The 26,681-nt window shown below is 54.3% G+C and overlaps 2 protein-coding genes across 3 annotated transcripts in view; both read left to right on the top strand.

Annotated features, from left to right (window-relative positions):
• The window catches only part of C8G (complement C8 gamma chain), an 18,910-nt gene extending 14,255 nt beyond the window's left edge, over positions 1 to 4,655 (top strand). The window contains exon 7 of one of the 2 annotated variants that reach the window (XM_073314416.1): positions 2,495 to 4,655. In XM_073314416.1, the coding sequence (XP_073170517.1) occupies positions 2,495 to 2,505 (11 nt within the window). In that variant the 3' untranslated portion in view covers positions 2,506 to 4,655. Of the gene's footprint in view, positions 1 to 1,855 lie in introns of both variants that reach the window. The other variant, XM_073314415.1, reaches the window with a different exon arrangement.
• Positions 4,656 to 16,686: 12,031 nt separating this feature from the next.
• On the top strand, positions 16,687 to 26,143 carry PTGDS (prostaglandin D2 synthase). The gene is made up of 7 exons (XM_073314476.1): positions 16,687 to 16,878; positions 17,443 to 17,582; positions 19,323 to 19,399; positions 20,502 to 20,615; positions 21,069 to 21,170; positions 24,175 to 24,200; positions 25,964 to 26,143. The coding sequence occupies exons 1-6, from the start codon at positions 16,780 to 16,782 to the stop codon at positions 24,198 to 24,200; spliced, it is 558 nt and encodes a 185-aa protein (XP_073170577.1). The 5' UTR covers positions 16,687 to 16,779; the 3' UTR covers positions 25,964 to 26,143.
• Positions 26,144 to 26,681: the final 538 nt, after the last annotated feature.

Raw genomic sequence — 26,681 nt, forward strand, 5'->3', positions numbered from 1 at the left:
CTCCTGCCCCCCACAGACCTTGGGTGCAGCCCCCCGCCCCGCACGGAGGCCTGGGGATAACCCCCTGCAGAGGCATGGGGCCAGCCCCCTTCCCCCCTGCAGGGGGGCTGTGTAAGGCACCACAATATCTAGGGACGGCCCTGTAAATTGGGGGCAGGAGAAAGACCCAGAAGTGGGCCCCTGTGTTCTGTTTTACATCCTTAGTCCATGTGCTTGGAGAACACAAGTCCAGGCATGTCTGGGGGCGTTGCTGAGTCCCAAGGTGAAGCAACACACACACACACACACACACACACACGTCTTCCCTTGTCATTGACCCTGGAGAGCTAGTATCTGGGCGCTTCCCAAACCACAGCGTGTTTTAGTGACAACCATACAACACAGTTCATATAATTTCATATGCATTGATGATACACGGATTTAGATAGAACAACGGCATTCAGCAGATACCTGATACCTTACACGGCATGCTTTATATGCAAGATCAAAATTATGTATAAATGAGGACTATGGGGGTTACAGGACTCTCCCCCAAGCAGGGCCGGCCTTTGGCATAAGCAGCATATACGGCTGCAGAGGGCATCCGAAAATCTGGGGCCCCATTCCCCTCGCTGGCCGCGGCTGGAATCCTCCCTTCTCCGGCCCCTGTCCTGCGCTGGGCCGGCGGGCTTCTCCCCTGCTCCCTCCCTCGCTCCTCAGCAGCCCGGCCCCGGCCCCGGCCCACCACCGCCCGGAGGAGTCGGCCCTGGACCCTGCCTGCCTGCACCGCTGGGTCTCCAGCCCAGGGCCAGGACAGGAGGGGCGAAACTTCCATGTTAGTCAAGGGAGACTTAAAGTGACAGTGCGCTCACTGTCTCTCACACCTCCCTAACACACACACACTCTGTCTCTCTCACACAGACTGGCTCTCACACCCACATACAAGAGTCACAGTCCCCCAGTACAGATTGTCACACACACACAGTCTCACACTCCCCAACACACTCTCTCTCTCTCTCTCTCTCTCACACACACACACACACACATTATTGTTGTTGTTATTACTGCTTGGTACTTCCTGCCAAAATGCTGTGGTGAGCCAGGTGGCAAGGGGCTGCAGGAGGGCCGTGGGCTCTGGCAAGGTGCAGCCCCCATGTGACAGCGCGAAGCCGGCCTTGAGCCTCTGCCGCAGCATCTGCTGCCTATGAAGCTCCGTGTGTGTCAGCAATGGCGGAGGTGGGGGGTTGGGAGTCCGTGGGCAGGGGTGGTGGCTGTGCCCCCTCGACACACTGGGGTCAGCAGCGCTGGCTGGGGACGGCCTTCAGTGGAGCATAGGGGCACCAGTTTAATAATACTGCATAAGGCCCCATAAATCCTAAGGGCGGCCCTGCCCCCAAGGTATAGAATGTCACGAGGGGCTCCCTGGGGCATGGGGGACAGGGTCAGATGCGTGGGGCTCCTTGGGGTGTGAGGGATGGGATCAGATGGGAGGGCTCCTTGGGGCATGGGTGACAGGGTCAGAAGGGGTGGGGCTCCTTGGGGTGTGGGGAATGGGGTCAGATGGGGAGGCTCTCTGGGGCTTGGGGGACAGGGTCAGAAGAGGTGGGGCTCCTTGGGGTATGGGGGACAGGATCACATGGGACGGGGGCTCCCTGGCAGGGGGGAAATGGGGTCCATTCCAGGGCAGCGGGCTCATACCCCTCTCATTAATGTTTTGGGATAAGGAGGCATTTCTCCAGTCCCCATCATTGGCTCTGAAGGACGTCCCTTATCTCTTCAGAGGAAAGCGGACTGAAGGGCAGTGGAAGGTGCCTGCGGCCCTTGGCAGTGCCCAGGTGGTGCCCCTCCCCTCAGCCCCTCTCTATTTGCTTTCCAGAAACGAAGATTTAGGTGAAGAGGGAAATGCCAGAGACTGCGGGAGCCAACCAGCCATGTCTGCAGGCATACTGAGCGCAGGGGCTTGGCCACGGGAGCTGCCAGTGAATTCTGTGGCCCAGTTATTCAGCCAGGGCTGGGGAGCTCCAGGTGGATGCTGGGCCAAGGAAGTGATGAAGGGGGTGGGATTGGGGTCTCCTCTGTAGTCCTAACCCTAGTGTTTGTTCACTCCCAGCCCTTGCTCCCCCTCACTCCCCAGGCTCATGTCTCTTCCACATGATACTACCACACAAAGGCGGATTTGGGTTTTGTGGGGCCCTGCGCCAGAGCAGTGGGGCCCGCTCCCCATCCCTTCCTCCTGCAGTCCTCCCCAACCCCTTCCGTGCTCCTGCCAAGGAGTGGGGTTGGGGTGCGGCCAGCAAGAGTACCAGGCAGGCAGAGCGGTTCGGGGCACAGGGGCACCCATTTTTCTGGGGACCCCAAATTGGCCAGGGCCCCTGGGCACAGGCCCCGTTGGCCCAGTGGCTAATCCATCATTGCCCCCATGCCCTTCTGCGGGATCCCCTGCCAAGTTGCCCCTCACTGCTACTGCCTCCCTCCTCTTACCTGATTCGGTGCTCGCTCTTGTTGCTGTCCCCAGATGGGCTGTGAGCCCCCATGAGGAAGCCCTGCTCTCTTGACACTGACGCAGTACGGCCCTGCAACCCTTCAGCTTCCACCTCCTGTGCGCTGCCCCTGTCAATTTCTCAGGGCCTGGCTGTGCCCGTTGTGCTGGGCTCAGTGCAGACTGGCATGGAGCAGATGCCCAGCTCACGCTCTTTCTCTGGAATCCACAATAAACGCTGGCCAGGCTGGGAAGGCCCCTGTGCTCCTTGCAGATGGGGAAAGGACACAAGTGTGCCAGGAGGGTTGGGCAGGTGGGATTCTCCACTGCAGGGGCCCCATACAGTTCTAGCTCCTGTGGTGAGAGTTATTCCTGCTGCCCCAGCAGGACATTCCTTGCAGGAGCGTTGTGCCATTCAGTGCCATTCACCCTGTGGGGCAGGAGGCATGAGCAAGTCTGCAGCCCTTCAACAATCCGCTTTGCTGGCGATGTTTCCATTGCCCCTTACCCCATTGGCTCTGTGGGTCCCAGCCCCAGCCCTGTCCCCTTATCACTGCTTCAGTCCCTGAACATGGCTGATCTGCGGCACCCTGCGCTTTCCCAGCAACGTCTTGAACAGCTGATCTGGGGAGGAGCCGGGACTCGGGGACACACGTCCATTCAGTCAGAGTCCCCCACGGGGTTAAATGCTAAGGGGCTGAAGCTGAAAGGAGAAACCCCCTGGCATCAGGGCCCCACTCAACCAACCAGCTGGGCCTCTGTGCGCTGCACAGACCCCTCTACCACTCTGACCCCTGCTGCCACTTAGATCAGAGCATCCGCAGCAACCCCAGGCATGTGACCGGTGCCCTGTACCCACGGCTGCAGTGCTGGCCATGTGCAGCCCCCTCCCCTGCAGGCAGCCCCCTCCACCATGGTGCCAACCAGGTGCAGCCCCTTGCACTGTGGGTGCTGGCCACATGCAGCCCCCTCCCCTGTGTGCAGATCCCACCGTGGTGCTGGCCACATGCAGCCCCCTCCCCTGTGTGCAGATCCCACCGTGGTGCTGGCCACGTGCAGCCCCCTCCCCCTGTGTGCAGATCCCACCGTGGTGCTGGCCACGTGCAGCCCCCTCCCCTGTGTGCAGATCCCACCGTGGTGCTGGCCACGTGCAGCCCCCTCCCCTGAAGTGTCACAGTCCCCTGCGCCATGGCTCCAGACATGTGCAGCCCTTCCGCCACTGTACTGGATCCACAGAGGTGCCAGTCCCTCGGGGCATCTCCTGCAGACACGCAGCGAATTGTTCCGTGCCATCTCCACAGCCGCACCAGCTGCTTTGGGCAGTACCAGCCATGCGCCACATCCTCCGCAGAGACACCAGCCGCCTGCAGGGCAAGCCGAGAAGACCCAGCATTGCACGTGGAGGCACCAGCCCCATTCAGCATGACGGGGCCACTCACATCCTGCCCCCCTGCACCCAACTTGGCGCCATCCCTGTGTCCCTTGTCGCCAGCCCGAAGTTACAGCTCACCCAGTGCTGGATTCCAGTCCCAGATGCTCACCCACGTACTTGCCACTGTGCCCTTCCGGCCCAGGCCTTTCTCCTCCTCCCCAAAGAGACAGTGGGATCCCTTGACCGGGCTAGTTTGACCCGAAGTCCCAGAATTCCAGTGAAGGTATCCCACAGTCCACTACGAGAAGAATCCCAGAGTAATAGCGCCCATCAGTGGGACAACGCACCCTGCGACACCTGCCCAGAACGCTGTGCGCTGATGCAGGGAGAGATGGGTCAAGGCTGGCTGCACGGACCCACTCCTTTTGGATTAGTTATTCTGCAAAAGTCCATATGATCATCTACAAAACACTCCCCACGTGGACAAGCCACAGCTCAGTGAGCCCAGGGGCATGCACTGAACAGAACTCAAATCTCCCACCCATTGGTCCCGTTTACTGTGTGGCAGGACCTAGCTATGACACGACAGCACTGCAACCTGGTTACACATGCTCCAGTCCTGCAGGGCAGGTGCAAGCAAACCATCTTGGAACTGTGTTCCCCAGTTGTGCTGTTGTTATCTACTGAGTGATACTAGCTCCCCTATGTGCCAGGGGCTTCCCAAACACCTCGGGCTGGCCACGCGCCGAGGAGGGGGATGGGGGAGAGTGAGAGGACAGACCAGTATGCGCAAAAAGAAAAGAAAAGGAGGACTTGTGGCACCTTAGAGACTAACAAATGTATTTGTTAAAATTTGTTAAAATAAATATGTTAGTCTCTAAGGTGCCACGAGTCCTCCTTTTCTTTTTGCGAATACAGACTAACACGGCTGCTACTCTGACACCAGTATGCGTCACTCCCCACAGAGCTGGCTCTGTAAGAGGGATTGAAAGGTGGACAGGGATAGAGACCTTGGGGTTGAGGAATATACCTGCTTAGCAAGGCTGAGCCAAGTTTGATGTGTGCCGTGTCGGGAGCTCATCCCGTGCAGCCTGGGCTGGGATGTTTCCAGGCCATGCAGAGTGGTGACTGGCAGGAATGTTCAGGAGGGAGAGAAGCCCCTGCATGAGCCCCGTGCTTTTGCTGAGTGGACACCGGGATTGACAGGACCCTGCTGGGAGGGTGGGCTTGTAGTTTGCAGAGAGGCCCAGGGGAGCAGTACTGTTTTCGCCCACGCCCAACCACTGGGGTTTTGCAATCTTTTGTCTGAAATTCCTAACACATGTTGTTTATCGGGGGAGCTTACGTAAGGCAACCCCACTGACCCTTCCACTGTGTTCTCTGCTCATTGTTCCTGCTTCCCATGTGTCAGGCAGTCACATTCAGCTGGCAGCTGGCAGCTGGCAGTAACTCCTGGGCATCTCACTGCTCCAGCCCTGGTAGAGCAAAATGCCTGGGACCCGTGTCCTGCTGGGCACCACTGTCCCGCAGCAGCAGAAGGATCACTGCCAGCAGAGGCACCTATGTCTTGTCGACACCCTTTGGAGAGTCAAGATGCTAGCCCTGGTGTCCTGGCCCACACCCCACAAATCTTCCCCCTGCAGTTTCAGACAATTACAGCTTGCTTTGTTTTCTGTCCACATGTGCATCATGTTGCTGTGCCCTCCTCCCCAGAGGTGGCTGTCATTCAGTGATTCTAATATGGGTACTTTGGACTCCTTCGTGATGAAAGGTGCTGTAGACATGAATGTCAATCTCATCATTGAATCCCCCCTCACATGAAGCCAGGCCCTTGTTCACAGGTGACCTACCTAGTTCACTCACCTAGGGTATGTCTACACTACGAAATTAGGTCGAATTTATAGAAATCGGTTTTGTAGATAGCGTTTTTATACAGTCGATTGTGTGTGTCCCCACACAAATGCTCTAAGTGCATGTAGTCAGTGGAATGTGTCCACAGTACCGCGGCAACCGTCGACTTCCGGAGCATTGCACTGTGGGTAGCTTTCCCGCAGTCTCCGCTGCCCATTTGAATTCTGGGTAGAAATCCCAGTGCCTGATGGGGCTAAAACATTGTCGCGGGTGGTTCTGGGTACATATCGTCAGGCCCCCGTTCCCTCCCTCCCTCCCTCCGGGAAAGCAAGGGCAGACAATCGTTTTGCACCTTTTTTCTTGAGTTACCTGTGCAGACGCCATACCACGGCAAGCATGGAACCTGCTCAGATCACTTTGGCAATTAGGAGCACATTAAACACCACATGCCTTATCCAGCAGTATATGCAGCACCAGAACCTGGCAAAGCGATACCAGGCGAGGAGGCGACGTCAGTGCGGTGACGTGAGTGATGAGGACATGGACACAGACTTCTCTCCAAGCACGGGCCCTGGCAATGTGGACATCATGGTGCTAATGGGGCAGGTTCATGCGGTGGAATGCTGATTCTGGGCCTGGGAAACAAGCACAGACTGGTGGGACCGCATAGTGTTGCAGGTCTGGGATGATTCCCAGTGGTTGCGAAACTTTCGCGTGTATAAGGGCACTTTCATGGAACTTTGTGACTTGCTTTCCCCTGCCCTGAGGCACAAGAATACCAAGATGAGAGCAGCCCTCACAGTTGAGAAACAAGTGGCAATAGCCCTGTGGAAGCTTGCAACGCCATACAGCTACCGGTCAGTCGGGAATCAAATTGGAGTGGGCAAATCTACTGTGGGGGCTGCTGTGATGCAAGTAGCCAACGCAATCAAAGATCTGCTGATATCAAGGGTAGTGACCCTGGGAAATGTGCAGGTCATAGTGGATGGCTTTGCTGCAATGGGATTCCCTAACTGTGGTGCGGCCGTAGACGGAACCCATATCCCTATCTTGGCACCGGAGCACCAAGCCGCCGAGTACATAAACCGCAAGGGGGACTTTTCGATAGTGCTGCAAGCTCTGGTGGGTCACAAGGGACGTTTCACCAACATCAACGTGGGATGGCCGGGAAAGGTACATGACGCTCGCATCTTCAGGAACTCTGGTCTGTTTCAAAAGCTGCAAGAAGGGACTTTATTCCCAGACCAGAAAATAACTGTTGGGGATGTTGAAATGCCTAGAGTTATCCTTGGGGACCCAGCTACCCCTTAATGCCATGGCTCATGAAGCCATACACAGGCAGCCTGGACAGTAGTCAGGAGCTGTTCAGCTACAGGCTGAGCAAGTGCAGAATGGTGGTAGAATGTGCATTTGGACATTTAAAGGCGTGCTGGCGCAGTTTACTGACTCACTTAGACCTCAGCGAAACCAATATTCCCACTGTTATTACTGCTTGCTGTGTGCTCCACAATATCTGTGAGAGTAAGGGGAAGATGTTAATGGCGGGGTGGGAGGTTGAGGCAAATCGCCTGGCTGCTGGTTACACACAGCCAGACACCAGGGCAGTTAGAAGAGCACAGGAGGGTGCGGTGCGCATCAGAGAAACTTTGAAAACCAGTTTCATAACTGGCCAGGCTACGGTGTGAAAGTTCTGTTTGTTTCTCCCTGATGAAATCCCCCGCCCCTTGGTTCACTCTATTTCCCTGTAAGCTAACCACCCTCCCCTCCTCCCTTCGTTCACCACTTGCAGAGGCAATAAAGACAGGTTTCAGAGTAACAGCCGTGTTAGTCTGCATTCACAAAAAGAAAAGGAGGACTTGTGGCACCTTAGAGACTAACCAATTTATTTGAGCATAAGCTTTCGTGAGCTACAGCTCACTTCATCGCATGCATACTGTGGAAAGTGTAGAAGATCTTTTTATATACATGCTTTGTGTGTATATAAAAAGATCTTCTACACTTTCCACAGTATGCATCCCATGAAGTGAGCTGTAGCTCACGAAAGCTTATGCTCAAATAAATTGGTTAGTCTCTAAGGTGCCACAAGTACTCCTTTTCTTTTAGAGGCAATAAAGTCATTGTTGCTTCACATTCATGCATTCTTTATTCATTCATCACACAAATAGGGGGATAACTACCAAGGTAGCCCAGGAGGGGTGGTGGAGGAGGGAAGGACCAGGCTACACAGCACTTTAAAAGTTTAAAACTTTAAAACCTATTGAATGCCAGCCTTCTGTTGCTTGGGCAATCCTCTGGGGTGGAGTGGCTGGGTGGCCGGAGGCCCCCCCACTGCGTTCTTGGGCGTCTGGGTGAGGAGGCTATGGAACTTGGGGAGGAGGGCGGTTGGTTACACAGGGGCTGTAGCGGCAGTCTGTGCTCCTGCTGCCTTTCCTGCAGCTCAACCATACACTGGAGCATATTGGTTTGATCCTCCAGCAGCCTCAGCATTGAATCCTGCCTCCTCTCATGACGCTGCCACCACCTTTCAGCTTCAGCCCTCTCTTCAGCCCGCAACTTACTCTCTTCAGCCCGCCACCTCTCCTCCCAGTCATATTGTGCTTTCCTGCATTGTCTGCATTGTCTGACATTGTCTGCCTCCACACATTCGTCTGTGCTTTGTCAGTGTGGGAGGATAGCATGAGCTCAGAGAACATTTCATCACGAGTGCGTTTTTTTCGCCTTCTAATCTTCACTAGCCTCTGGGAAGCAGAAGATCCTGTGATCCTTGAAACACAGGCAGCTGGTGGAGAAAAAAAAAAGAGACAGTGGTATTTAAAAAGACACATTTTCTAGAACAATGGCTACACTCTTTCATGGTAAACCTTGCTGTTAACATTACATACACAGCACATGTGCTTTCATTCCAAGGTCGCGTTTTGCCTCCCCCCTCCCCGTGGCTAGACCCTCCCCCCTCCCCGTGGCTAACAGCGGGGAACATTTCTGTTCAGCCATAGGCAAACAGCCCAGCAGGAACGGGCACCTCTGAATGTCCCCTTAAGAAAAGCACCCTATTTCAACCAGGTGACCATGAATGATATCACTCTCCTGAGGATAACACAGAGAGATAAAGAACAGATGTTGTTTGAACGCCAGCAAACATACACTGCAATGCTTTGTTCTACAATGATTCCCGAGTATGTGCTACTGGCCTGGTGTGGTAAAGTGTCCTACCATGGTGGACGGAATAAGGCTGCCCTCCCCAGAAACCTTTTGCAAAGGCTTTAGGAGTACATCCAGGAGAGCCGCAAATGCCAGGGCAAATTAATCATTACACATGCTTGCTTTTAAACCATGTATAGTATTTTAAAAGGTACACTCACCAGAGGTCCCTTCTCCGTCTGCCAGGTCCAGGAGGCAGCCTTGGTTGGGTTCGGGGGGTACTGGCTCCAGGTCCAGGGTGAGAAACAGTTCCTGGCTGTCGGGAAAACCGGTTTCTCCACTTGCTTGCTGTGAGCTATCTACAACTTCATCATCATCTTCCTCGTCCCCAAAACCTGCTTCTGTGTTGCCTCCATCTCCACTGAAGGAGTCAAACAACACGGCTGGGGTAGTGGTGGCTGAACCCCCTAAAATGGCATGCAGCTCATCATAGAAGCGGCATGTTTGGGGCTCTGACCCAGAGCGGCCGTTTGCCTCTCTGGTTTTCTGGTAGGCTTGCCTCAGCTCCTTAAGTTTCACGTGGCATTGCTTCGGGTCCCTGTTATGGCCTCTGTCCTTCATGCCCTGGGAGATTTTGACAAATGTTTTGGCATTTCGAAAACTGGAACAGAGTTCTGATAGCACGGATTCCTCTCCCCATACAGCGATCAGATCCCGTACCTCCCGTTCGGTCCATGCTGGAGCTCTTTTGCGATTCTGGGACTCCATCATGGTCACCTCTGCTGATGAGCTCTGGCCAGCGTGGGAAGCTGCAGGTGACCATGCAAACAGGAAATTGAAATTCAAAAGTTTGCGGGTCTTTTCCTGTCTACCTGGCCAGTGCATCTGAGTTGAGAGTGCTGTCCAGAGCGGTCACAATGGAGCACTCTGGGATAGCTCCTGGAGGCCAATACCGTCTAATTGCGTCCATAGTACCCCAAATTCAACCCGGCAAGGCCGATTTAAGCGCTAATCCCCTTGTCGGGGGTGGAGTACAGAAATCAATTTTAAGAGCCCTTTAAGTCGAAAAAAAAGGGCTTCATCGTGTGGACGGGTGCAGGGTTAAATCGATTTAACGCTGCTAAATTCGACCTGAACTGCTAGTGTGGACCAGGGCCTAGACTCTGGATAGTCAACATCTGATGCCAAACCAACAAGCCTTCAACAATTGGATTCAAAACCACTGAGAGCTCTGAGGGGCTCAGCCTACTGGGGACCCACACGCTGTAAGTGACAGCCATCTGGGGAGCTCAGCCTAGAACCCCAGTACTTCTGCCCCTCACCCACAGACCCCTGCTGCTTAAGCTAATAGAAATCCTCTTTTATTAGCAGTGCTAATTTCAGGTCCCTTAGCCTATCTGTCTCAGCCCAGCCAGTGAAAAGCAACAGCACATCTGATTCATGTGCACATGAAGCCAATACATGGTGCTGCAGTGGAACAGAGATTTCAGTCCGATTGCTGCTTTCACACTTTCTGAAATCAATGACATTTCATGGGGGTAAATGACACCAGACGCTAGCCTGCAAGCGCAAGGTCAGGAGTAGGTGTGTCAGTTTCCAGACACCATCTGTGCTTAGAGTCAACACAGCTGGGATCCTGTCCTGGGTCTGCCCCAGATCTCTTGGGTGACCTGGGGCAAGTCCTATCCCCACTCTGTACCGCCAGTCCCCACCAATGAGCTGGGGATAACAATCCCACCCTTTGTCTTGTCTAGTTAGTCGGTGAATGCTTCAGGGCAGGGCCTGTCTCTCACTCTGTTCCCATACAGCCCCAACTGCAGTGGGGCCTCTGACACAGCGGCAATGGGTGCAACGTGGCTAATCCTCCCCCCTCGTGGGGCTTTGAGAGTGAAGTCAGGAACGTGTGTGCTGCCAGACTCTATTCCCGTGGCCAGGATGGAGGCCATGGGAATAGATGTGGCTGGCTTGTGATGCCTGTCTCTATGGACAGGTTTTTCCAGTCCAGTGGGATACTGGGTGGGGAAAGGCTGCGACCCCAGCCCCACTCTGCCTCCACCTCCACAGGACTCCTCTGCCCTGCCTGGCTTTGGTGTTGTTTTAATAAAGGATAAAGCCCCCTCTTTCTGCAGGAGAAACCGGCCGCAGCTGGACATGGGGAATGTGTGCAGGGAGCCTGGGGCAGAAAAAGCAGCTGTTACGAAAGCAGGCACCTTACATAAAATTCCCTTGGCAGGGAAGGACCTGTGGGGAGAGGCTGGGCTTGGGAGCTGGGAGCATGTTGATGAGGAAGCCCCAGCCAGGGCAGGGCAGGACTCTAGCAGGGTCTCTTTGTCTATAGCATTTGCACAGCCCCCGTTCCTGGTGTGCTGATGCACTAGTATTCAGGAAAGTCCCTGTGTTAAGAACATGTTGCACGTTTACAGCCCTTCCCCTGCAAGGATCTCAAAGTGCTTCACAAATACAAATGCATTACCCCCACACTTCCCTGGCAGAACCTGTGTGCTACAGATGGGGAAACTGAGGCACAGGTCTTGCTGAAGGTCAGAAAGTCAGCTAGCAGCAAAACTGGGATTAGAATCCAGGAGCCCTGACTTCCAGCACTGTGCATTAGCCTCAGGGCTCTCTGTCTTCTCTTTATGAAGAGGGCTGCTCCATAGCACCTCTTATCCTGGCAAAAGGGGTTTTATTATACTCATGTGCAAAGGTGGAAGCTGGCCACAGAGAGGTGGCTTGACTAACTGAGGGGCACCTAGCCAACCCAGGAACAGAAGCCAGGCCTCAGGACTGCCAGGCTGAGGCCCGACTCACTGGAGCACATTGCCCCTCCTTTGGGGCGCATCATCTCTCTCCAGTTTACCAATGAGGTGAGCAAACCCAGACACCCTCACTCCTCCAGGGAGCAGGCCTGTGGGTGCGAGTGTCTCTTTGGGAGGCTTCCACTCACTGCCCTGATCTTCATGGGCTTTTGTCCCTTTCCCTCCAGGCCTCATGTCGTGCTGTCTTCACTCAGCGCTCCTCCTGCCTCAGCTCCCTGCATGGAGAGAGCTCCTGCTCCAGTGACACTGTACCAAACCCAGCTAGTGCCCAGAGCAGGACTGGATTGGGAATGGGAGGAGGAGGAATAGAGAGGCCAGGCAGGGCTTTGCCTAGGGTTTTCAGATTTTACAGATAAAATAATCCCAATGTAGGAGTGATTAGCATGTGGCTGGTTTACAGGGTGACCTCCAGAGATAAGGTCAGGCAATGGGCTGCGAGCTACAGTGCTGCCCTTGAGATCGAAATCTTTGACTGCTGTAGCATTCCTTAAACACAGGGACAGCAGAAACTCCTGGATGTATACAGCTCTGTGGATACAAGCCAAGACCACGTCCCTTCTCTAGCTGCTGCACAATGGGCTGATGGTAGCTCATTGCTTGAATTAGTGTTTTCGTTTCTACTGATACAATTTAGTGAAGACATGGAATTTCACCAAAGCCCAGAACCTTTCCCTCTGCCATGCAAGCTCTGGCTTACTGGCCAGAGCCTTTGTAAAGAGCAGGGCAACTCAGCTGACGAACAGGACAAAAGAGTTTATAGATGTGGAGACACTGACAACCTTGGGATTACCGATGAAGTGAGCTGTAGCTCACGAAAGCTCATGCTCAAATAAATTGGTTAGTCTCTAAGGTGCCACAAGTACTCCTTTTCTTTTTGTGAATACAGACTAACACGGCTGTTACTCTGAAACCTTGGGATTGTTAGTATTCAGTGCAGACAACTGAGAATTGTCCTCTCTCAAATCCTTTAACTAGCAAAGGCACCTGGTCTGTTGGAGGTCACTGGACAGGAGGCCAGAGCTAGGGGGCATAGAATCATAGAATCTCAGGGTTGGAAGGGACCTCAGGAAGTCATCTAATCCAATCCCCTGCTCAAAGCAGGACCGATCCCCAATTAAATCATCCCAGCCAGGGCTTTGTCAAGCCTGACCTTAAAAATTTCTAAGGAAGGAGATTCCACCACCTCCCTAGGTAACGCATTCCAGTGTTTCACCACCCTCCTAGTGAAAAAGTTTTTCCTAATATCCAACCTAAATCTCCCCCACTGCAACTTGAGACCATTACTCCTTGTTCTGTCATCTGCTACCCCTGAGAACAGTCTAGATCCATCCTCTTTGGAACCCCCTTTCAGGTAGTTGAAAGCAGCTATCAAATCCCCCCTCATTCTTCTCTTCCGCAGACTAAACGTCCCCAGTTCCCTCAGCCTCTCCTCATAAGTCATGTGTTCCAGCCCCCTAATCATTTTTGTTGCCCTCCGCTGGACTCTTTCCAGTTTTTCCACATCCATCTTGTAGTGTGGGGCCCAAAACTGGACATACATACATGGACATACATTCATAGTTACAACGTCCCATGCAGGAGACGCTATTTGACAGAGATTGGTGACTAGCTGGGGTGCAGTTCCACCAAAATCATGAGTCAGGCCCCCAAAACCATGAGAGTGGCTTAAAAATCATGAGATTTTAAAACCAGTCACCATTGGGCTCTTTATTCTTCTGCTTCCTGAGCCTTTTGGCAGTGGCGGGGTGGGGGGGTCACATGTTCAAGCTTTTCTCCACAATCACAAGAGCAAGAAACTGCCATGTAGGTCTTTTTAACTGAAAGCTGAGATTCAAACCTAGTCCCACAACTCCAGAAGCTGGGGCTTTAAGAAACCCCCAAATATCACAAGAGCTCAGACTGGGCTGACCGAGCCAAGCAGGATTGCTGCTTTTAGCAAACATGGGAGCCTTCTGTAGAAATGAACACAGGAACAGAATGCTAGTCAGTTTAGGTTGAAATTCAACCCAGTGCACAATGCTACATGCTCCATGCAAGCCCTATGTGAAGGCAATGAGGAGGTAGGGGCAGGCTTGTTTTGGGCGCTCTGTACCAGGGGAATCGTGTCCTTTGTGCTTTGGATTTGTTGCCACTAGTCACAAGGGGAGGGCATGCTTTGCCAGTCATGCTTTTCTCTCGTTCAGGGGGGCCAGTTTGTTCAGCGGGGCCAGAGCATCGCCCTGCAGCACACAGCAAGGTTAGGAGGACAGAAAAAAAATGTCTCCAACACACTGAACCATGCTGTAGGGCTTGAGGTAAAAATAGACACTTCAGAAGGTAGCAGCAAAGGCCTTTGGCCAATGAAGCATATAGGGAAAGGCACAGAAAAGTGAGCTAAGGAACATAAAAAACGTAGGTGTAAAGGCACCTCCCAGGCCAGATTCATGGAAAGCAAAATACCCTGGGGCTCCATGTCTGGGAGAGGAAATGGCTTGTGTCTGTTGTCGGAGGCATAAGAAACTTTCTGCATTAGGTGGATTTGTGGGAGTGGGGATAAGACTGTAGGGCTCTGGCTTCACTGAAGTTAATGCGAGTTTGGCCAGGATTTCACCTCTAGAATTTATTCTGCTATTCCTGCAAAAGACATGGAAGAAGTAAACTCTTTGTCCCCAAGAACTCTGGTGAGATATACCATACAAAATCTGCCCTCATCAGCCCACAAAACAGCTGGGCAAGGCTATGCAAGCCTCTGAGGGTCTGTGCACTGCCATGGCTGGCCTGTGCAGGCAGAGTAAGGCTGAGTCTGCTGTTTCACTGTGATGCAGCCGTTTGGGCTCCTGCTGGAGCTCAGGCTCTAGAATCCTGTGAGGTGGGAGGGTCCCAGAGCTCAGGCAGGACCTACCCTACAAATGAAACAGCCCCACACCCCAAGTCAGCTGGCCCAGCAGCCCTGGGTTTTTAATTGCAGTGCAGACACTCCCTTTTGGAAGTATCTCAGAAATGCATACAGAAGCCAGGCTTATTACTGCATTTGCACTGGGGGCCCCTAAGAGCTCTGTGGATGAGCACAAGTTGGTGCATGTTAGCGTTACGGGCAGGATGGAGAGCTGGTACTCACTTTGCTGATCGTTGGTTTGGGATCTAGGGCAGCCCATGGAATCATCCAGGAAATAAGAACAGCTTTAGGAGCAGTTGGGATCAAGGCTGAAGAGCTCAAGTCAAACCTGGCTGGGCCAGATTTCAATGGAGCTGCAATGAGCATGGGTTGTGAAGGCCATGCTTAGATACAACCCTCCTCACATTACTGCTGTGCATCACATCAGTGGCAGCCACGAACTTGCTCTTCTGGATTGTGGGAAGGATCCTTGCCAGCATAAACACCAACCACCCATTTATTTCAAGAGCCACTTCCAAGTGTTGCTAATTGATCCCGCAAGGCTCTGAGCACCTGAGCCACCCCAATGACTTCAAGGGGCTGGGCATATGCTGTACCGCTTTGCTGGGCCAGCAAGCCCTAGCAGGCTATTCCTGACTGGGGTCCAGATACAGAACGCATCTACGGACATGGTCACAGGGAGCACTCAACAGAGAGAGCAGGTAGCATAGACCTGGTCCTTGTGGATCACGGGAAGGGAATGCCAGGCCTAGCTTTCTGCCATGAACTTTGTGCTGTATGTTGCTCTGGGGCTGCCAAGAGTTTGTTTTCTCTGCATGCAGAGAAATGCAGTGGAGTCTGTCTGACTGCCAGGGCAGCTGGATGCTGGGAGGCTGTGGAATGCAAACCGAAAAGTGATTTTTGCAACAAGAAAGTTTTCTCAGGTATCAGAGAAGGACAATGGAGGGAATGACCAAGGGGTGTGTGCCAGCTATGAGGTGTATTAGTGGCAGGAAAATTTAATTAGGCTATGTCTACACTACACAGCTTTTCGCGACATGGCTTTGTCACTGCAATCGTGCAGTGTAGCCGCTGTTTGTTGGCTCTCCTGCCGACAACAAACTCCCCCCCCTCCCAACGAGCGGCCTTTGTGTTGCTGGTAGGAGAGCGCTCCCGCTGACAGTGTGCTATTCACAGCGGCACCTGTCATGGCAAAACTTTTGTCTTTCGGGGGCGGGGGTTAACACCTCTGAAAGACAAAAGTTTTGTCATTCAATTGCCAGTGTAGACACAGCTTTAGTTGCAAACCTGTGGCTGGTAGACAGGAGACTGTCACACGGCATTTAGAAGACTTTTGTGGGGCTTGGATTCTGACATAAGTTGAACCATATGATCCAGCTTTAAAGAGCCCCTGGACCTGAGACATGCAGCACATCAGGGAGAGGCACACAATCTGCGCTCTCTCTCTACTAGGTGCTTTGTTTTATTCCTGTCTTGCTTTTCTTCATGTGCCAGTATATTTATGCTTGTATCTGTAATTTTCACTCCATGCATCTGATGAAGTGGGTTTTTACCCACAAAAGATTATGCCCAAATAAATCTGTTAGTCTTTAAGGTGCCACCGGACTCCTCATTGTTTTTGTGGAGACAGACACACGGCTACCCCTCTGATACTTGTCTTGCTTTTGTTGTTTTCCTGAATCTATGGCCAAACCATTCAAAGGGTGAGTACACCAGTTGCTCTGTGCATGTGGGGAAAGGTGGCAAACCCTTTGCCTTGGTCAGGCTGGAACCATCTGCTCCCCTAGTCCCACTCTCCCTTAGGAATAGATTTGGCAGTGGTGTTCTTGCTCATCTGTTCGTTGCAGTTTACATCTTTTCATTCTCCGCCAGCTGAAGCCAAACTCTCTGCTGTTCCTGGGGAGCTGGGAGGGTTGCAAAACTGGGTAGGAGCCACTGTTTCTGCTGTGAGAGTTTTTGGCATTGGAAAGCAAACAGCTAAAGTCAACAGCAGGGAGCAGTTTGTGGGTACCCAGCCCCCAGCCTGCCCTTTGCATTTCAGAGTCTGCTGCTCACTGGCTCACTCCCTCTTGCATAACCCAGCTCAGCAGGGGAGAGATGAGGGCTGGCATTTGCTAGTGCTATGTTTTCCCACCCTGGGGATGTCAGCTGCCTCCCAATAAATAGGGGGCTGCACTGGGGCTCCTGCTCACACACAGCCTGCCTCTCTCCCTCCGCTCTGCACAGAGCTCAGCTCCAAAGGGCCACAGGGAAGGGAAGAGACAGAAGCATGCAGGCCATGCTGCTCAGCCTCCTGGGGCTGGCCCTGTTTGGTGCTCTCCATGGGCAGGAGGAAGTCACTGTGCAACCTGACTTTCAGCAGGAGAAGGTAACCTGGCCCATCTGTGTGTGCCCATGCCCAGAGGATTGGCTCCCTTCCTTCTCTTTTCAGAGGCAGGGATGGATCTGGATCCTGATTCCAACCAGTTCCGAGAGCAGGGCAATTCAGAGCAGAGGGTGGTTCAGGCCCTTATGAAGGCGGCTGGTGCCCAGCTGAGAATTGGGGTCCCACGCTGGATTTGGGTGCTGAACTCCCCTCCCCCCAGTTGAGAGTGTTTGGATCTGGGGTTCTGATTCAGCCCAGTGTAGGAGAGCTGGAACATTTGGATCCAGGTTCAGATGCTGAACCTCCAGTGTGTGGGGCTGTGCAGCGCAGAGCGGCTTGGTCATCTCTAGAGTGGAGGGTGGCACTTGTCCGGGCACAGAGGGGGCTGGCAGGGTCAGGGCAGGCTGAGCAGAGCCAGGTGGGCAGGTTATTCCCAATAATCAGCCAGTAGGAAGGTTTTTATACCTTCCTCTGAAGCAGGTCTGGCCCAAGGCAGGACCCTGGGCTTGCTGCAGCCAGGTCTGGCCCGCCCTGGCAGTGCCCGTGGTGACTGGGGTCTGTGTGCAGTTCACAGGGAAGTGGTATAGCATTGGCCTGGCCTCCAACTCCAGGTGGTTCAAGGAGAAGAAGCAGGTGCTGAAGACGTGCACCACGGTCATCACGCCCGCAGCAGATGGGAACCTGAATGTCACCTCCACCTACCCCAAGTAAGGCTGCCGGTGCCACTGGGGCCCTGCCCTGCCTGAGGGGGAAGGGCGCCATTTCCACCTCACAAAGGCTCGTCCCACCCCCTTCCCAGGGCCCAGCTGGCGCTGGGGGGTCCTTCACCCAAGGGATGCTCTTGTCCCCTCCCCCCCACACCAGTCCCAGGGAGACCCCAGGTGGGCTTGGGGTCCTGTCCCCATCTTGACATGGACAGGGGGTGTCTGGTGCCCCTTGCCTGCAGGTCTGGGCAGTGGGGGGCCACTTGGGCCGGGTACAAGCAGCCTTCTCCTCCCTGTTACACCCTGGAGCAAGGGCAGGGCTCAGTCCCAGGGCCGGGGCTCAGGGAGTGCAGCGATGGTTCCCTCCTAGCACCTCTGGGGTGCAAACTGCCCTATGCGAGGGAAGCCCGGCCTCCCTGAGCTGACCAGACTCTTGCGGGGAGATCTGGCTGCCTGTGGCTCAGCCCCTCCTGGAGCCTCCAGGGTGTCAGTCACAGCCTGGCCCTGTCCAAGCAGCAGGCCCCAGCCAGGAGCCCTTGGAGAGTGCTGTGACCTCCTTCCGGGGGGAGTGGAGGAGGGCTGCCAGGCACAGCATCCTGTCCCTGCCATGGGAGGGAGGGGCTGGGTTTCCCTGGAATACTCCACCTCTGACACTCCGTATTGCCCCAGCCCCAGGATTCCGACTGGGTCTCCACCCCACTGCTCCTCTCAGTTATGATTCCCAGCTTAGCCCAGCAGGCTCTGTTTCTACTACCGCCCACATGGATTGTTGTGGGTCAGAGAGAAAGCTCTCCTGTGGGGGTCCAAAGAATGCTTTGCCCTCCCAACCGAGGCTCTCAAAGCACTCTGGAGCCATTAATTAGCTCCCATAACCATTAAGTCAGTCAGGGTCTCCCTGTTTCACAGATGGGGAAACTGAGGCACAGAGAGGGGACGGGACAAGGTCAAACAGTGAGTCATTGTCAGAGCTGGGAATAGATTTTAGGAGGCCTGATTCCTTGATTCCCTGTCCCTACCGTGTGATGTGGATGCCAGGTGGTGGGATGGCTGACTGGCTCTCTAGATGGGGCTGTAGGAGCTGGTAATGGGGGGGCAATAAGGGCTGACGTGACTCTGCCGGTTTGGGGGGTGACACGGAGGCTCGCTCCAGATCACGCTCCACCAGCGTACAGAGTCCTGGTCTCCAGCAGCAAGGCCAGGTGCCCGGAGTCCTTGCCAAGCAGGCTCAGCACATGGTGACAAAGCAGAGCTGATCTTAGTGAAGCTGCTGTCTGAGCAGATTTCCAGGGCCAGTGCTGGAGGATCCCGACTTGGGCTCTTGTGCCCCCTGGAGGGGGTTTTCGGTTCTCTCTGCAGTCTGTGCAAGGCAGCAGCATGGCGGTCGCACCTCTCAGCTTGCTGCACACCCGAGGGTGGGGTCTGGCTGGCAGGGCCGGCTCTAGGCACCAGCAAAGCAAGCACAGGCTTGGGGCGGCGCAATTCCAGGGGCGGCGTCCGGCCCCCCTGTTTTTTTTGGTTTTTTGTTTTTGCCTGGGCAGTTGTGCTCTTGGAGCTTGGGGCGGCCCTGCTGGCTGGTGGAGTTTGGGGGAATTTCAGCTCTCCCCGCAGTGGCCGTATGGCGCCAGGCATTGCTCACCAGCTGGACGCTGGATCTCCCTCCGCTGCTGGGGGCAATGGGAAAATCGGAGTCTTCCCTCAGCCTGCTAACGTGCTTGCTTCCTGCCTTCCCCACACACTGCCCAGGTCTGATCGGTGCGAGAAGAGGACCAGCCTTTTCATCAAGACGGACCAGCCAGGCCGATTCAGCTACACCAGCCCACGTGAGTGCATGTGTTTGCTGCTCTAACTCCATTGCAGCATCCCGCCCCGCCCTGGCACGCCGCGCCCTGGGCAGTGCCCGCAGCTGAGAGCAGGACAGTCTGCCCCTTTGTTGGCCAGGAGTCACTAGATAAATAAGCTCACAGCTTTCTCCTGCGAGCCCCCTTCCAGCTCCAGCCCAGCCCAAAATGGGAGCAGATTTAGCACAAGGATTTAGAGCTGTTAGCACTTAACTGTGCAAGAAACGAGATTGAGGAGCTCAGCCTGGGAATGGCTCCTGTGCTAGGCATCCAACTGCCATTGGAAAAGGGTGTGTGCAATGGGCCAAGGCAGAGGGCACCAGAACGAGTGCCATCAGGGCTGGGTTCCTGTCCCCGCTGACCCCCACTCTGCCATGGCCTGACTCAGGGGTGTGAGAACTGTGAAGTCAGTGGGAGCGGGAGGTGCAGGGCACCTTGGCTAATCACAGCCCTGAGTTTCAGTCATGTCTGCAGTTTTTGACATGGATCTGTCGAGGAACCGTGCTGGTCTCTACGAGTCACCACTGCAGAGCCCCCCGTCCTGTGTCTGAGTATCGGGGAGAGTGACAGGACCATTTGGATTGGCTGAGCGGGGGGCACCTCACTCTCCTCCTAGGAGGACAAAATTGTGTCTCTAGAACCAAACGCTGCCTGGGGAGTTCAAAGTCACGCCGCATGGGGGAGCCATTGTGAAGAGCACGCTGCCCTGCCCCGGCCAGCGCGCCCTCACATAGAGCACAACCCCGTGCTCTTCAAAATGGCGTCCCCAGTCCAATATTGGTACCAGATAGGGGACAAACGACCCACAGAGAGGGTTGTGGGGCTCAGAATCAGGGGCGCAGCCCTCCTACCAGCTGGCGTGAATTGGCTCCGCTCGACTGGAGTCAATGCCTGTTTACACCAGCCGAAGGGCGGCAGGCCGGGGGGGAGCCCCGCTCGTTAGCTGGGGGTGTCGGGCCCGGGGGGGAGGAGCCCCGCTCGTAAGCTGGGGACAGCAGGCCTGCGGGAGAGCCCTGCTCCATATATATACTGGTATCTGTGCTTGCTCATCTCTGCCCTGCGCCTCTGTCCATGCCCCCTGCAGGCTGGGGCAGCCAGCATGACATCCGTGTGGTGGAGACCAACTACGATGAGTACGCCCTGCTGTACACCAAGAAGTTCAAGGGCACCGACACCTTCACCATGGTGACTCTGTACGGTACGTGGCACCTGGATCCAAGGCCCAGGGGTGGCACCTCTGTCCTGCACATTGGGGAACTCTGCCGGCAGAGACTCAGGGCTCCCCTTCAGCCCCCATCTGAGAGACACCCTCCTTCCACTCTACATGGCTCTGTTTTGAATTTCTGCAGGATATGCCCTGAAGAAGTGGGGGCTCATCCCCCAGGAAGGAGTTGGGTGGCGACGTGGGGCCCTGCAGAACCTGAGGCTCTGCCCCAGAGCCCAGTGGCAGGGCAGTGGTTGTTGTGCCCCGAGCTGAGGCAAGGCTGGTTGTGATGCATAGAAAGGGGATTTGCTGGTGAGGCTGCCGGACACAGGCCCTGTGTTGTGGGTCAGTGGTGCCTAGTGCTAACACACAGGCTGTCATGGACGGGGCTGATTGTAGCAAGAGGGGCTCACTCTCACCCGGAGTGTCTTGATTCCCTGGCTGCAGGCAGAACTACGGAGCTGAACCCTGAACTACAGGAGAAGTTCACCCAGTTCTCCTTGGCGCAGGGGCTCCCAGAGGACACTATTCTCCTCCTGCCAAAAACTGGTAAGAACAAACCATAGGTAAAAAGACAAGAGATAAGATTGGGAGAAATGCCCTGTGGAGCTCAGGAGCTGAGGGTGCACTTGGCAAGCCTGTCTGTAATGCAAACTGCTTGTGTGCTGTGTTCCCAGCCGTGTAGCCTAGCCAATGTTCCCTCTAATTTTTTACATCCATGTGCGGAGTACGTGTGCACCAATATGGAGGTGATATGTGACGGGGTGGGGCTGAGGGGTTTGGCGTGTGGGAGGGGGCTCAGGGCTGGGGCAGAGGGTTAGGGTGAGGGGCCAGGGATGAGGGGTTCTGGGTGCAGGAGGGGGCTCAGGGCTGGGGCAGAGGGTTAGGGTGTGTGTCGGGGGGGTGAGGGCTCTGGCTGTAGTTGCGGGCTCTGGGGTGGGGCTGGGGATGAGGGATGAGGGTTGCAGGCTTCCCCGGGGCTGCAGCATGGAGAGAGGACTCCCCCCAGCCCTCTCTTGCTGCAGCAGCCCGGGGCCGAGGGAGAGGCACCTTTCCCCACCTGCGTGGCCCTTGGTAGCCTGCAGGGTGGCCACACAGTTTAGAGGGAACTTAGGCTCTAGCCCAGCCTTATCCTATGTAGGTGCCTCAATCTGGCCATCTGTGTCCAAAGAGAGGCTCCTAAATTTGGCCCCCACAGACTTGATTGGAAATGGAGGGCGCTCAGTGCCCCCTGAAACTCACTGGCACTGTACACAGTCCCTTAATCATCCAATAACTCCAGCCGTGCTGGACGGTGCCTCCATTGCTCTGAACCAGAGGGGAAACTGCTGAGCCACTTGGCAGCATGGGCCAAGCACCATCATGTGAAGGAGCGTGTGACTCTTACACATATGGCCAGGCAAATGGGGGATCCAGAGGACAGGAAATGCTCCCAGCTTGTCTGAGCAATCTAAAGCTCAGGGCTCCTGTGCCCAAGGCTAGGATTTAATGTGAGGTGATGTCCGCAGCAGCTAGCTGGTGCTAGGGAGCTAGGTCCACAAGCTCTACCGAAGAGATGATCCTCACTTTGGACTAGCTGCTGCACTCATGGACACTGGTGCAAATCCCTTTGAGTCAATGGTTTTGCGTCCAAGGGGACTGCAGCATTCATCTCTTTGCAAACCCTCAGCTAAATGATGACTCTTCTGTCTGGAGTTTAACCTGCCTGGAATGGGAAGGATGCCGGCCCGTGAATGCCAGCCCCTCAGGCACCCAGGCTGTGCTAGTGGAATCAGGCGCAGAAAGCAGCAAGGGCCTAGCCTCACTGCTGGCAGGTCTGGCAGCCCCCAGACCTGGTTCCATGGGAGCTCAGCTCACTGCACACATTGGAGGGCAGAGGAGATGGCTGAGGAAGGGATTTGCCCAGAGCACCCAGCACCTGCACTCGCCCCACCACAGCAGACAAAAAAATCTTGCTAACTCTTGCTTGCAGGAATGACCATTACCTGTGTCACCCTGGTGCAGTCAAGGGGGCAACTAGTGAGCGGATGGCACTGTTGGGCTGAGGTTTCAGGGGGAGGCCACCCAATTTACCCTTCCGTTGCAGGCCTGGTATTTGTATGGCACATGGGTTCCTGGCACACGCCCAACAAGCGGAGCTGAGTTGAGGTCACCTCCCATCCTCCATTCCAGGGTCTCAGACCTGCAGCTCAAGCTGGGGCTATGGGATATATCCATGACAAGAAGAAGCCAATGGAGACCTCTGGATGGAAATTAAGTCACTGTTCAGGGTTGTTCAGGCTCAGTCCTGCAAGGGATAGAGGGGGCATGAGAACTGCCCTCGGGTGAGGGAAGGCTATGAGTCTGGAGTGGGAGGGAATGGCAGGGGGACCACTAGCTGCATTGGGGTGGAGCTCAGCACAAGGACAGTCATGTGGGCTCCGCAGGCTGTGGAAGAGCCTGGCCAGGGAACACTGGGGAACAGCCTGTGTGGAACAGTCCTGCCTTAAGGCCCATCAGCTCACTAGGTCTTTTCCTAGTGACCTTTCTATGGCGCTGCCCAGGGCGAAGGTCATCAGCCACTCTACCGAGCTGTGAGGTTCAGCCCTAGCTACAGCAGCCCAGCCGTCTCCTGACGGCAGGGGGATGTGCAATAGTGGTGACGTCTAGTCACCAAATATGTTTAAAGTAGGCAAACACATTGGAAAGGAGGCAGGCCAGGTCCTACTCCCTGGACAGAGAGCCCAGCAATGTCTGGGACTAATGGGACTGGCTCGGGACAAGCAGTGTGGGCAAACTGCAAAGCTTCCTGGAGTAGCAAAGCACTGCAGTGCCCTGCCCCCTGCTAGTCCCTCTGCCATTGCCCCTCCGTCCTGACCCCCTGCTCTTCCAGCCCTGCCCCATGCACAGCTCAGCCTATGCCCCTCCGTCCTGACCCCCTGCTCTTCCAGCCCTGCTCCATGCACAGCTCAGCCGATGCCCCTCCGTCCTGACCCCCTGCTCTTCCAGCCCTGTCCCATGTACAGCTTTGCCGATTCCCCTCAACCACAACCTGCAGCTCTCTGCTATTCTAATCCTGCACTGAGCAGGGACATTTAATTGTGCCTCAAATTGTGCTTGTGTCTTTTTAATGGGAACAGAAGAGGCTCCCCCCAACACACCTTTAAAGAAATGTCAGCTGCCTGCTGCACGTGCCAGGGTCTATGACAGCTGGTCTTTGACAGCAGTGCTCCCTCACAGGAAGTGCTGTTGGATTGGCTTTCTCTGTTCTCACAGCCCTTCCGTGGGGGAAGGCACTCTGCTTTCTGCCCCACAACTGACCTGAGGTATGTGGGAAGCTGGGTAGGCCCACACCAGCTCCCAAGGTTGGTGGGGCTGGATCTGCTATAACCAGCAGCAAATAAGCAAGAAGGAACTGCACACCTTACTGGGCTTTCCTGCACCTGGCTAACAGCCTAGGGAAGCACTAAGCAGAGGCTCTCCTGCGGAGTTCTCCCGGGGATTCTGAACCTGTGGGTCTCTCCAAAGGCGGGTGCCCATGTCAGCTGATCTCTGTTTGTACTTCTCTCCCCAGACAAATGCATGACGGATGCTGCGTAGGTGAGTAGGATCACTTCTCCAGAGGGTTGTGGCTTCTCTTCCACTGCTCCAGTCTGGAGAGCACAACAGAGGTGTTTATACAGAGTGTGACTTTAGAGAGGCTCTCTGAGCAAATGCCATTCCCAGCCTGCTTGAGACATGGCCCACAGGCTCTGCTCCTCTGAACAGCAAAATGAACATAAAGTTCATCTCAACCTGCTCCCCAGCCTGGGCTGCTCCTCCAGTTCCTCCCTCAAGATTGTTCAGCCCTCACCCTAGATCCTCTCTCTAGAGAACCACACCCACCTCCCTTATTCTGGGTGGGGTAATGAATCACCCACCTCAGCGTTAGTAGAGTTAACCCTTTCCCAGCCAGAGCAGCACCTACTTCCAGGCTGGGATGTGTCAAACACTGCCAGCCATTACACTTTCATGGAGTCTCATGCAGGGATCTCACAGTGACTTACAAGGAGTTTTTTTGTCCAGGCCCAAATTGGAGCTCACCAAAAATATGGCTGACCCCTCATTAAAGGGAGTGTGGGGTCCCTGGTGGCAGAGACAGGACTGGGCTGTAATGAACAATAAGGGATTCAGGGTTACTGGATGCTGACAGACCCCATGGGTCTTTCTGGCCCTGTGTCACCACCCAGGGTCTCCCTAAGTCCTGGCCTAGGCTAAGCCGCTATGGGAGAGGCTGCTGGCTATGCTACAAGCCCTGGGGTAAGCATTGGGAAGGTCATTGTGTAGAACTGATCAATGAAATTGTTTTTAATTGTTCACTTTATTAATATAACTTCATAAGTAAAGTTTTATGAATGAAAGTACATTCATTCATAAAATCAGGTACCCCAATAACTGGCTAATTGAGTTTCACTTTCAATCCAATTGCTGCTTAAAGCACTGAAACTTGCACTGTTTCAACATGGTAATGTCTGCTCACTGGTTGTCATTCATTGTACTTGTCTATATTGTAACTTCTGCTCACTGTTTGCCATTCCTTACACTTGTCCATGTTGTAACCCAAACTCCATTTTAAATTCTCCCAAACTCCATTTTAAAATGCTCACTCCATTTTTGCAAAACCCTGCTGTAATCTGATTAGTGTAGTTTAGATGTGGGAATGAGGTATGGATGGATGATGGAATCAACCTCCAGCCCCAGCCTGTCCTGATGAAATAAAGTGTAAACACCAATGGCTGAAGATGCAGACAACAGCCCTGACAAAGCAAGAAGAGTCCACCCTCAAAAGAAAAGAACAATCGTACAATTGAAGGAACATCAAAGCCAGGTCCTAGGCTGAAAGTCATGTCTGCAGTTGACGGGTGATCAATCACACTGAACCCAGAAGCAGCGTGACACAGCAAGACCTGTAGACTCTGGATTCAAACTAAAGCCTACAAACAAGATGGATGAGATGGAAGACTTTGAAGGGTAACATTCTGCTGCCAACATGGAAGGGCATCGGTGCGCGCCCAACAGAGACCCAGCCCTTCCTTGTGCCCGGCTTTCCTGGCCAGTTAGCCGCCACTAGCTATGAACCCAAGCCACAAACTCAAGCTACTTTCAGGACTGGTAACTATCTAGCAGCTGCAGAACATTTGATTTGTGTGTGTCTGTGTGTGTGTGTGTATACATAGGTATTAGGTATTAGTTATTGGTCTTAAATCAAATTGTGTTATTATAATAAATGTGATATCAAGTCTTGTCCCCTGAAACAATCCTGTGTAATTTTATCTGCATAACAATTCATGTCTAAGCAGCATTTCCTTTCTCCTCCCTTCCAGGTGGAGATTGCGAGGCACCATTCCAGGTTTCCTTCAGAGAGAAAGTGACATTCTGACCTGCCGGCACAGATCCTCCCCGCATAGATGTAGCGGTCTCTGCTCTGTAGCCTCGTGTGCCGCTGGGCTAGTGCTTCTGTGTATAACAGCCCCTCCTGAGTAAAACTGAGATGTAAAACACCAGCCTGTCGCTTCTCACGTGTTTCCTCAGAAAGGCTTTGGGCACATGGGCCATTGGGAGGGGGAGGTAACTGTCTGACTCAAGACCTGGCAATCTCGAGAAGTCAGATGATCCAGGGAGATTTCCACCCTATCGATTTGAAATCTCCCCAGAACAGCTCAGTGGAGTCTGGGATCATGGCATCCAAATCCCAGCCCTGACTCAGCCTCACACCCCAGCCCCAAGGGTCAGTCAAGCCCAAGTCTAATGAGGAGTAAGATGTGAGCAGTGCTCAAAGCTGGGGCTAAGAGTACAGGCTGAGCCAGTCTTGTCTGGGCAAACCCTCAGCCCTGCTCTGTGTAAATACGGGTCTGATGATTGTGACACCTCTTGGGAATACTGATTCCCTCAAGCCAACCACATTATTCCTCATCTCCCCCTGCTGTGGGTTCTGGTCTCTCCCCGAAGGGGGGGGGCAGCACTGCAGATTCAGACCAGCTCCACCCACCCACCCCCAGCCCTGTTCTTAACCTTGCTCCTGTGCGAAATGGGTTCCTAGCT

Source organism: Lepidochelys kempii, chromosome 16, assembly GCF_965140265.1.
Source record: "Lepidochelys kempii isolate rLepKem1 chromosome 16, rLepKem1.hap2, whole genome shotgun sequence".
NCBI classification, from domain to species: Eukaryota; Metazoa; Chordata; order Testudines; family Cheloniidae; genus Lepidochelys; species Lepidochelys kempii.